General features: G+C 40.3%; 2 protein-coding genes across 5 annotated transcripts; both read right to left on the bottom strand.

Moving 5' to 3' along the window:
- Positions 1–2,033: 2,033 nt before the first annotated feature.
- LOC112293919 (zinc transporter ZTP29) lies at positions 2,034–3,931 on the bottom strand. 4 transcript variants are annotated; one of them, XM_024543899.3, is made up of 3 exons: positions 3,526–3,931; positions 2,582–3,143; positions 2,034–2,407 (listed from the first exon to the last, which is right to left on the bottom strand). In XM_024543899.3, exons 2-3 carry the CDS (start codon positions 3,086–3,088, stop codon positions 2,204–2,206), a joined length of 711 nt encoding a protein of 236 aa, XP_024399667.1. In that variant the 5' UTR covers positions 3,089–3,143; positions 3,526–3,931; the 3' UTR covers positions 2,034–2,203. The 4 variants fall into 4 exon arrangements, with proteins under 4 accessions (XP_024399667.1, XP_090099640.1, XP_024399666.1 ...); XM_090243514.1 differs by lacking the exon at positions 3,526–3,931 and adding an exon at positions 3,274–3,419; XM_024543898.3 differs by having other exon boundaries at positions 2,034–3,143; positions 3,526–3,924.
- A 1,262-nt stretch (positions 3,932–5,193) lies between these two features.
- On the bottom strand, positions 5,194–8,871 carry LOC112293042 (DEAD-box ATP-dependent RNA helicase 36). The gene is made up of 6 exons (XM_024542068.3): positions 7,377–8,871; positions 6,906–7,228; positions 6,459–6,662; positions 6,193–6,274; positions 5,744–5,842; positions 5,194–5,497 (listed from the first exon to the last, which is right to left on the bottom strand). The coding sequence occupies exons 1-6, from the start codon at positions 7,947–7,949 to the stop codon at positions 5,330–5,332; spliced, it is 1,449 nt and encodes a 482-aa protein (XP_024397836.1). The 5' UTR covers positions 7,950–8,871; the 3' UTR covers positions 5,194–5,329.
- Positions 8,872–12,233: the final 3,362 nt, after the last annotated feature.

Below are 12,233 nucleotides of genomic sequence, written 5' to 3'. Positions count from 1 at the left end.
GGATTCAGTTCAATCGTAGCTCTCGGTTGGCGATTGGGCGCAATCGGCCCCTGACCTTGTGCAGCACTTTTTTAGCGTGATCGGAGTGATGAGAACTAATCGTCGTCTTCTCATTTCGTCAACTAACGATCTGTGAACTCACTGCCGCGCATCGATGGTATCAATGGATCGTGCACCCCCCTCCAAGGCAAAGCCGACGTCGACGACAACGACGCAGGACGTGGTGAATTTGAACAGGGTTTTCTAGATGAATACATGTATTTGTTTGAGTTTTTTTTTATTTAATCTATTCGCCTTCGAAATTGGGTTTTTGGTTGGAATCAAATAAAGTGCTTTTTCTGTAGAAGCGTGGAGGGTGTTGTTCCGGTTGGATGTGGACAAGTGGATAGTCCAATCATTCTGTTGGAAATTTGCAGCTGTTTTTTTTTTTTTTTTTGTTAACATATCTTTGTGCTTGATTAGTTTTTAGATGATGAGAATGACTGCTAAGTAAATAGGTGCCTTTCTTTAAGTATTAAACTAATAATAATAATACACTAAAAGGTTTGATAAATTAAAACTGGATAGAATCCTAGGTTTTGTCTAATGAGATCTATCATTACAAGTGTAAATCAAAAGGATTTGATAACAATCACTAATACTATAAGGCGTTTTTTTCATCGAAAACCATCCAAATTTATTATGTTATAATTCTTTACATATCCTGTTAAACTGAAGAGTTTAGTGGAAAGAAAAGTAGACTGGAGTTGATTTGCCATTTTAAGTTCAACTAACCTTTTAAAAACTGTAATACATTTTGAACTAAAAAACATAAATCTTACAAATCATCATTATTATTTATTTTAGTAGAACCTTATAAGTATATGTATATATACACACACACATATGTATATATATATATATATATCACTTTTAGTAAGAAATAAATAAGTTTACTGTCGTAATGGTGAAAACAAAAACAAAAATAGTTTACTGTCATGGATATTGTTTGTAGTTGATTGTAGATAATATATTAATGTAAACTCTTTAGAAACACATAAAATCACCCAAATAATGCATCTAACACCTACTGTTTTAATCTTTGAGGCAAACTTAGAAAACTGTAATTTTGTATTTTTTACAGAACCATTGTATTTATGTCTTATGTACATACATGGTAATATGTATATGATATTTTTTTTCGCTTTACAACACAGAACTAAGTTGAATGGTTTCAGACAATGCAGGAAAATATCACAATTGGGGTTTTTTTCTAACGTACCCTGCGTCCTCAGTGTCAAGTGGCTGGAACATGGGGATCAACGCCAAAGGAGCCAAACTCCATCACTGCCTTCATCTCACTCTAATTAAGCTTGGTGCATTGATCAACATAACGAGTGGCAATTAATCCAGTGATATCAAATCGGAGATGACACCAACTGGGAGTTCCTTGCCCTCATTTTCCACTTTCGATCAATCAATGATCCCTCACACACCGACACTGCCTATTCAACATTGTCTTTTCATCACCCTTCTGTTGTATCTGTCACCGATGATACTAACCTCAGCTGCCAATTTCACTGCAGTGAAGTTGCCTTGGTTTCTGTCTAGGACTGTCAATGAGAATTGAGGTCCTTCGATTGCCAATTGGGGTCTGGTGAAGAAGCTTCACAACTCCTCCTTGCTAGTGCCCTCAACTGTTAGTAATCACCGGATAGTGGACATTTGTTTCCCTGTATCGTGGAAGGTGATCAAGGTTGAAGTAGGAGCCCTTGTCAAGGATCTTGCAGAGGGAACCCACAAGCGAAGTCGCATAAAAACGCTTTGCAACACTATCAGAGTCGGGACAACCACAGGTCCCAGATAAGCATGTCCCAGCCGAATGGGTCCCTCCCACTGTCGCGGCCGAGGCATGATTCCTCGTTATCCTGCATCTTCGGTACTTTCTCGGTTCAGGGAAATTGAAATATTATCAAATGTGCGTCTTTCCAGTTTGGAGCAACTGATTTCGCATTCCGTGCAAAATGTACAGCTGTGGAGAGCACAGACGAAGATTGAAGTTGCAAAGGTGTGCAGAGACTTTCTCAACACCAATTTGGACTCAAAATCGTCCAATTGTATTCGTATTTGGCATTTGGAGAGTTACAAGACCACTTTAAACAGTAAACAATCAACAGTTGATTTCAACAGCGACAAGAAGACCGCACGAAAAGGAGGGCATCAATCACAATTTCAGGTCTTGAGGCACACTGATTTCAAGCAAGTACAAACTCACAGACATGAGTGCCATGCCAATGAACACGGACGCAATAGCCTGCCGGCGACCTGCGTACTCCAAAGCTAGTGGCACCATCTCGTGAAGCGTTAGAAATGCCATGATCCCTCCAACTCCTGCCAACAAGCCTTCCAGAATGTGATGCGGCATGCTCTGTGGAAACAAAGTAGCAACAATGATCACTCCCAGAGGTTCTGCCAATCCAGAGAAAGCTGCCAACTGAAACGCCTTCCACTTGCTCTCCGTAGCGAAGTATACAGGAAGGGCCACAGCAACACCCTCAGGTATGTTGTGGAGAGCTATGGCACAAGCTAAACTAATCCCTACCCGTAAGCCTTTGATGGAACCAAGGAAGACGGCAATTCCTTCAGGGAAATTGTGGAGACCAATCCCCACGGCAGTCACGATTCCGCTCATGAGCACTTGTTTTCGCCGTTGGCGCATTAGATGAGGCTTCTCGACGTCTTTGCCTTGTTTGATCCCCTTGCCCTTCCCAGCTGCATCCATGGCCGCATTCTGTTGTGGAGTTAACGAGGGCTCGGGGATCAGGGTCACTACTCCTGCAAACATCAACACGCCCCCGAAGAACCACAAATGCGCTCGAGGAAATCCTATCGCGTTAATGGCGTTGTGCATCAAGTCGTTGAAGGAAATAGAAAACATCAATCCAGCTGCTAGGCCTTGTAAGATGCCGAGCCTCTTGAGGTTAGGGGTTGGTTGTAGGACTACAACAAGTCCCCCTAGGGCTGTGCTAAGTCCGCCCACCATTGTGAGCAGCAGCGCAACCCATACTTGAGACCCAGACGAGATAATTTCATCGTTTGATACACCCATTGATATGCTCTTGCATTCCTTGCGTTTGATACAAAGAAACCCAGCACCACTGCCTCTGCACAGAAAAAAGGAGTTATCAATCGAGACTTGCAGCATCAAAATGCAAACTCCAAGACATGGCACCCTAATTCATTCGGGACGAAATTCTCATTCTCCAATAAAGCCAGTAGCAGAGCTAAACGTACTCGAACAACAATAACCTCCAGTCGAAACATCAAAACATCGAAAAAGAACATAACCATGCAGAGCTAAACCACACTGATCTCTTCGTCCCCTTCCTGAACCCACATAGTTCAGATACCGCGACGAAAGTTGAGAACTTACACACAAAAAAAACAAAAAAAAAAAAAAAAAAAACGACTTCCAAATCGCCGAACTCGTAGTGAGTAGTTGGAGATGAGGAAAGGATCCGAGGAACCTAATTCCTAACTTTGTACCGGCAAATGAGATTCGCAACCCCAAATGAACGTGTCGGAAAAGATGAGTGACAATTGAGACGACCAAGAGGATGAAGCACGGAAGAAGAAGGTCTCTGCGACGGAATCCTTGTGCTTCGAGCACTGTGCAGTAGACCCTAAGCTACAAATTTACGACAAATGCAGCGAGTTTCAGCTTTCTTGCGTCTGGCTTGATTTGGTGACAGTGGGTTCTAAAAATAGGGATGCAATGCAAGACTTCGAACTGAAAGCCTCGCCGGAATCAAGAGAAGAAGAAAGCCACGGTGAATTCGTCCCTCCGAGACGAACATCTCTGGTTCAGATTGCAATCCCAACGTGCAAAAGCTGAAGGCGCAAGACCTATCACTGCTCCGAGTTGACTCACAGGAGTGACGCCGCGACGGGCACAAGACCGTTGCAACAACACCTTTGCTCATTGTTTTTCTTTTATACATATCATGTATAAGGGAATTTCTTTTATACATATCATGTATAAGGGAATTTCTTTTATACATATCATTGTTTCCAAAGTCTATTACTTGAAACGTCAAAGTTTGATCAAATGTGCAAAGTAAATTAATAATAAATAAATAAATATCAGTGTCATAATAGTGAAGCCAAAACACAAATAATGTCTAATTCTTACACTTTTATACTTTTATTTTTGCAAGTATTCTCATGTATTATTGAATCACAATCACTTGAGGAGTTGAATCCGTACAAAAAAATATAAAATGCATGAAGTATCAATGTCATATTGATGATATTTGTTAATTTGGATCATTATTATATCAAAACATGGTATGAAAGGGACTTGATGTTTCTTGAATTTGATATTAAAAATTACTAAAACATTTGTTTTACATCATCATGCCATCTATCTTGACTTAATATTTCGAACCATATCAAAATCATATGTACACATGGAACTGAATTTCCACACTATTCTATCGTTTTCTCATCGTTGGTTAGCAACATTTCTTTTAAATCGATTCTACTAACAATGAAAATTGAAGAATGACAGTTGCCCTCATCTTGCATAGGTTACACACTTGGTTGTTTAAAATGATGCATTATCCTTCCAGTTGTGCCTGGCCAAAATCGTAAGTTGTGCACGTAAATCCAGCCCTGAAATACGTGTAAAACAAGAGAAATACTTTATAATGACGTGGTCTATGACATGAACTATTTCATCACAACTAATATAATTGTCAACATGGTTAAGGTGGTGCGGTTGAACGTCATAGCCACAAACAAAACTAACATTCACACTCGAGGCTTGGGTTCCTATCTCAAACCATAAAGGTTGGGCAGCTTAAATAACTTGGATAAAATTGAAGACGTTGAACTGCAGCTCGATCCTGCCCATCAGTTTATACTTGCAGCTGAGACCCCGTTCGCAAGTTCCGTACTATACGTGCAGTCACAGAAAACGTCAGTAATGTTGATAATCAACAGAAGTGAGTCACTGCTTTAACACATTTGACTTTTCGTTTTCAAGTTGCAGTCGGCTCTTGATTTAGACGGCACCTCTCTTGGTATAAATTGTACTGATTCTCAACACAACACAAGGAAATGGGTCTCTGGTAACGAAACCTATGCAAAGAAATTACAACCATCTGAAAGTGCAAAAACCAACATGAACTCGGCCAACATTGGTGCCAGCGCTGAAAAATGAAATCTGCCTTCGACAATTCACTATCTGAACATATCCTATTCATTACATACGGTGGGTTAAAGGTCCCAAGAGCAACCGGCATTCCTGAATAATTAATTTCAAACAAAACTGGAGAATTAACTTCTATCAATCAGTACTACTAGGCCTCTTCCTTTTCTTGTCCTTCAACCTCTTAGGGTCCAGAAGACCTTTGTCCACCAAAGTCTTCACTTTCTGTTCCTTTCGAGTCTTCACTTTGTCTTCAAACCCACTATCCACAATCTTCAACATAGCAACTCTTTTGGCTTTGTAAACCTGTATGAAGCCGAAATCCACGCTTGTCGTCTTAGTAATCAAAAACTGAGAAATATTAACCTTATAATTATTCTAAAGTGCTCAACAGAACTAGCAAACTGCGTACGACAGAGATGATGAAGGCACGGGCGATAGCGTCGTGACTTTTGACAATGATGCATGAGTTCAACATCTATATGAGTCTAGTCAGACGACCAACACCAGCTTAAATTAACTCCAGTTGTCCACTTCTGAAAGTAAACATACCTTTGTGATTGACTTCAAAACCTTGTCTTCGTCCAATTCATATTCCTCTAGTTTTTTTCCTAAAAGTTCTTCGATATCTTGCACTAGCTGCACATCGTACTGCAAACAATAACCACTAGTCAAACCAACGTAACAAAGATGATACACAGATAGCGAAAATCATTTGCCCAGGCATTCACATACCACCTAACTAATATTCATCGCCAGACTATAATCTTCCACATTAAAAAATGAATACAAAAGATGTGTAACAAAAGGTGTAAAATAATTCACACATATACAACCATCAACGAAAATATAACCACACCATAATTAACAGGCAAGTTCTCGACCAAAATATGGAACATTCTCTCAGTACCATCTCGACTTCCCAACCACCAGATACCCGCGACTGCAAATCACCAAAACTTGATCAACCCTCTGCAAGCATCAACGACACGACTACTTACCTGAGTTATCAAGCTCACAGCACTCCCTCCTCTCCCAGCACGAGCTGTCCTTCCAACTCGATGTACGTAGTCTCTAGTAAACCTGATGAGAGCAATCTTCATGTCAATAGAGACAATACCCAGATATGTAAAAGAAGACTATTACTCATGGTGTGATACAATTAGGACGCTGTAACAACAAGAAAAAAATAAACTAAGAAGGTGAATTACATTCCTGTTTCTAGTCTAATGTAACGAAATGGACGACATGCGGTAACCCGACATACCTGGGAATATCGTAATTAATTACTAAATCAACTGTTGGAATATCCAAGCCTCTACTTGCCACATCAGTTGCAATCAATATAGAAACCTGCCCCGACTTGAATCTACTTAGTGATGCAAGTCTTTGTTGCTGTGTCTTCATCGAATGCAATGCAGTTGTATCCACTTCCAGCTCTGACATCATCAAACTAAGTAAATGACACGTCCTGTGCACATTAAACCTCAAATGGGTTAGATTTGCCTTAATGAAAAGGAGCCAGGACCAGACAGCCAGACATAAGTTTAGTATAGTGGTTATAATGATACTCCCAAGCATATGCAGTAGCCAACACCACAAAGATCGCTTCTCTCGTTAAGTTCGTATTCAAACATGACAGGCACTTCAAAAGTCATTTCTTTCATAGAGAAAATATACAGGAAGAGAAATATTTGTAGGTCAAAGTGATCACCTGCAGCTGGAAGCAAAAATAATAACTGAACGTATTTTCCTCTCTTCCAGCGTGGACATAATGTGCATAAGGTACACATCTTTCACATTAGCAGGTGTTAAGATGTACTGCTGCTGAAGGGCCTCAACTGTTTTAAAGCCCTCGTATTGTTGATAGAAAAAAGCTTTGTCCAATGAAAGGTCATGCAAAGCTTTCAGATTACTCGTCATAGTAGCAGAAAATAATAAGGTTTGTCGATTGCTGGGCATGGTCTCAAAGACACTTCTGAGCTCACTTTCGAAGCCAACATCCATGAGCCGATCGGCTTCATCGAGGACCAAATACTGCGAAGTGGAAACAAAGGAGTTTAAGTACAGTAGCATCGTCACTATAACATTCTGGTATAGGATAAAGAATCCAAGAATATAGATGAATTCAAACCATCTTACTAAGAAATATATCTGCTCAACGCCACAGATAAACCCTGCATACCTTCGCTTTTGCAAAAACGTCGGGAATGCCAGGATCATTCATAAAATGATCCCTCAAACGGCCTGGAGTAGCAATGACAATATGAGGCCTCTGCATAAGAGCTTTGGCTTGCGTAGTCATATCCATCCCCCCAACCACCACTGTGCTCCGCAAATTCACCTCAGAACCTAAGGCCTTAAACTGATCGGAAATTTGAAATGCCAACTCTCGCGTTGGCGTCAACACCAGCGCAAAAACACCATACGGATTCTCGGCTAATTTCTGCAGAATCGGAAGTGCAAATGCGGCAGTCTTTCCACTACCAGTCTGCGCTAAACCAAAAACATCTTTCCCAGCAAGAATCTGCGGCACACACCCTTGTTGTACCAAGGTGGGGCGCTTCATTCCAAGCTCCTTGCATGCTCGCACCAGCCAGTCCGTTAACCCTAATCCTTCGAACGTCGTAATTTCTTTCGCCGCCTTCGCGTCTTCATCCAACAGCGCCGGGGCAGCGGTCTTCTTGTTGCTGGCTGCCGCGACAGCTGCCTTTGGTTTCCGTTTCGAGAACAACGGTGGCGCATTGGAACTCTCCATGGCTGGACCTCAAGCTAGACTTGCAATTCTTTTTATAGAATTACAGCTCTAACGCCACTTCGGAAAACTTCCCCCTGTACTTGCCAATCCCAAACCCAAAATCTCAGCCAAAGCTTACTTCACTGCCTAATCCTCACATAGACTCGACACAATTTGCCGAGAAGCAGGTCTTCAAGCAAGAATTGGTGGAACAGCTCGAATCACACTTGCAGCCTCGAAGCTTCCAAGCTCACATCCGCATCACCAAAAAACTGCGATTAGGTTTCGACTTCGGGGGCAAGGTGGACGAGAACTCAAATTTCGTCATTTCGCTCCGTCATCGTTGTAAGAACGCGTACTTTTCGTCGAATTTGCTTATCATCAGGGAATAGTCGGTGAGTCGAAGCCCTTTCGTGTTAAGTAGAATATCTCATGGCAATAAATAGTTTTTGCATAAGCTCTTCCACTAAAATTTGAACAGTTTATTTTTACATGTTTTATGTCAAGAAGTTTATGCTTATGTACTGTTTATATCTAATGAAACACATTTGTGTTACAAAGAAGTATAAAATGACTTCCATACGAGATCATTGTGTTGTACGCTCCGCAAAACGTGGCCGCTCCATGGAGGAGAGGAAACACCCTAGGGGCACCCGCAAGGGCCCCCCAAGCGCGCAATTAGTTTTTTTTTCTCTGATCACTATAGTAGGATACTAGGAGAAACTAGATTCGTGCTCAGGAGGTCGCCAACTCCACACAGAATCAAGAATCAACCCTAACAACACAGCAACGTGAGAAGTATATGAAATCCTAAAATTATTTTAGTATTCTTGTATTGTTTGATGAATCTTGATTCTCGCTCCATGTTTATCATGCTCCTTTGTAGTAATTAGACTGGTTCTCACATTGTGATTAAAAGATCCGCCATGACAGAATCCGCAGCACCTGCACAAACACAAGCTTGGACGAAGACAATCAAGACAGTTCAAGCCACGCTCTTCCCATCCGGCCCAAAATTGCGACCCAGTCTGGACCCTGATACGATCGCTTTCATCGAAGATGAGGCTCTTACCATGTCCAGAATAGCTTTGATTGGATTAGCTCCCACGAAGCATCCCTTGCGAATTGAACTACAAGAATGGTTGAATGTCAACTTGGTCGAACCTGCGATGGTGGTAACCAGAATTTGGATGCTGACTTATGGATATTTCGTATTGACCTTCAAAGGAGCAGAGGGAGCGACAACAGCTCTTCAACAGAGCCCTCTCCACTTCGGTAAGTACCTCATCTACCTACATCCTTGGCGCTCTCAATTTGATCTTGAGGCACCAAAACGAATCCGTATCCCTTTGTGGATTCAGTTCCTAAGACTCGACGATTTCTGCTACCAAGCTCTTCTGGCAGTCTGCTCCAAAATCGGAGAAGTGGTGTGGGCAAGCAAGCAAGAGGATTATCTGAGAAAATCCTGCACCCCAAAGATTTGTATATTGGTGGCAGACGTCAAAAACATTCCATCATCTATCATTCTACTGATTCCGAGGATGGCTGAAGAGATTGAAATTTTCTTAGAGTATGAAGGTATTCCAAAATAGTGTAGCAAGTGCCTTGAGCTTGAACACGATGCAAAATAGTGTCCTCAAACTAAACGACGGAGGAGCAAGAGTAAAAAAACCGAGCATCTCCTAGCTCCCAAGTCAACCATAGAAACAGGTGTACAAAAATCTCTCCAGGAATCTCCATCAATTAAAGATAGAAAAGCCACCTTCGACAATATTTGCATTACCAGTGATAGTATTGACCTGAACTCTCAGCCAACAGGAGTTCACACCGCAATGACACATCAGGGCAACCCATATACGGACTCAAACCCCCCACCCTCCCCCGACGACACCACTGGCTGGCAACTAATATGCAAAAATGGAAGGATGCTCAAACACCACTCAATCGAGCAACCATTGATACTAGCACCCTCTCCCAGCAAGAAGAGGCTGATTGCATCCAGTTTATTAGAAGAACAAGTGTGAAGAATGCTGAACTTTGAAGATACCTCAAGCACGGGAGAAAAAAAGACTCCAACTGTGATCGGTCATACTCACGACCTCTAAGGAATGAAGAACCCGCTTCTTGAGTCTCATTCATGGTGAGTTACAAGGGACACGTATCTTCCTCCCATCAAATACAGAACCTTTGAGAGCCTCAGGGAACTTTGGGATCAATTACAAGCAGATATGGACACCAACCTTGGCCCTGGAAGCGCAAGCGCAAATGAGAAATAATACAATGGATAAGAGAGTGGCAATTACTCAACAAAGGATACTCCATTTACCATGTTTTGGCTCTCATGGAAGTGACCTCTAAAAACTATCTTTTATTTTGACAAGACTCAATTTCAATGGACTGATGTTGAAGATCTAAGGCTGTATGTACATCCAAATTGAGACCTCTCTCCCAATGACAGCCATCCAATGAGAATGCTAGCATCCCACTAGAAAATTGACTCCAAGGATGTCCATCCAATGATATAAGGCCAGGACACCTTAGCACTAGTCACAATAAACAAAAAACCACATACAAAACATAACTTCTCAAGCTGCCCAACCATGAAGAAATGTATTAGCAAGCTCAATCAACAACATTAATCCTCTCCACCAACAATAGAGTCAAGTCTACTCCTTACTTAGGGCCACTCCACCCACTAGGCTCTAATTGGCTTCATTCTCCTATACTCTTCTTGGTAGTATATAATTGAAATAAGCATCGTCATTGGTGTGGCTTCAAATTAGGTTGCTAAATACATCTTGATCTATCGCATAAGGAACATAGTCAACTAGCTTAAGGTTCATATCTCCCTCGAAGCTTAGAGTTTGGATCATATAATTAAAGTAGCTATTATTTGTGAGATATTACAATAGATCTCAACCAAAAATGCATCCAACTAAGCCTCCTTGCTAATACTTCAACATCTTATTGTTAACAAAAGAAAAATCTTTGAGATACAATACATTGTAGTATTATTCATCCTCCAACACCATGCACTTACTATCAAGTAATTTTGTACTATTCCTATCTTGAGAAGCTATTGATTCACCACTCTTAACCTCCATCAAAGATTGACAAAAATACTTGTGTAGTGACCTAGAATGTATAAGGTTTTTTTAGCCTAATTACAGGTAGAATTAATTGGAGTCACTTTTGTGCTCACCTCTAATCCTTACATATAAAACCAAGCCTAGTCTTTATCCAAACGCATAAAATGTCAAAAGAAATATGTCAAAAAATCCGCACCTTTGGCATGAAAAAAAAAAAAAAAAAAAAAAAAAACCTTTAGAGAGGGACAATATAGAATCCGATCTTAAAGCAATATAGAGGGAGAATTGGAATTCTTCTAAGTACCAAAATGATACACAAACTCATTGACTACAAAGTTATAATATTAGGATAAGCTCAATAGGTAATCTTGAAGATAAAAAATAAACAAATTAGGTTTTTGAATGTCTACGCTTCCAATTGGAGGAGCAACAAAGTAGTATTTTAAAACAAATTAACAATAACCTCTCCATCATTGTATCATCTTGAATACTTGGTAGAAACATCAACATAGCAAAAAAAGATTTCGACTATAGCAAACTTTCTTCCACTAATCTATGCCCAGAAGAACAAGCCAATTGATATGATTTTACAATGCCATATGGTGTCATAGATACTTAATTTTATAACAACTTTGACCACCAAGGATCCTTATCTCTTTTTTTATTGAACAAACAAACATTTACAATCTACTACCTTGCTTGACTAGACCATGTTATGTAGGAACTTGGAATAGTTACAATGGAGGTAGAATCACCATCTTTGATGGCTGTAGCCACTTTTCTTATCATTCATCAATTGAACTAATAATTTGAAAAGCTATTTACAAGAGTGCCAAGGATAAACAATTCAATTTCAATGTATCTTTTTTAGAGGATCTTATCTTACAACAATTAACCAAGTAGTGGATATTGGAGCCTCAACTATTGTAAAGAGAGGAAGAATGGTCCTCATGGTTGATATGAGCACTCTAAAGAATAAAAGAATCTTATCAAGAAGAAGGTATCCAATGTTATCGTATAGTAACACGAGTATATGGTGAAAAATAAAAATAAAATGGATGTTATTATAGAAGAGCCTAGTAGAAAGATGTAGTAGAAAAACAATGATAAATTATAGAAAGGTAGTAATAAGTTTAGTCTTAATACTACCTTTTGTAGAAGGAACTTCTATATACTTTGTAGAGATATAAATAAGCTAAATCAAAGTAAATAAGAT

This window comes from Physcomitrium patens, chromosome 16 (assembly GCF_059467195.1).
Source record: "Physcomitrium patens ecotype Gransden chromosome 16, ASM5946719v1, whole genome shotgun sequence".
Taxonomy (NCBI): Eukaryota; Viridiplantae; Streptophyta; class Bryopsida; order Funariales; family Funariaceae; genus Physcomitrium; species Physcomitrium patens.
Note: the sequence above shows the minus strand (reverse complement) of the source record. Positions and strands in the feature narration are given on the sequence as shown.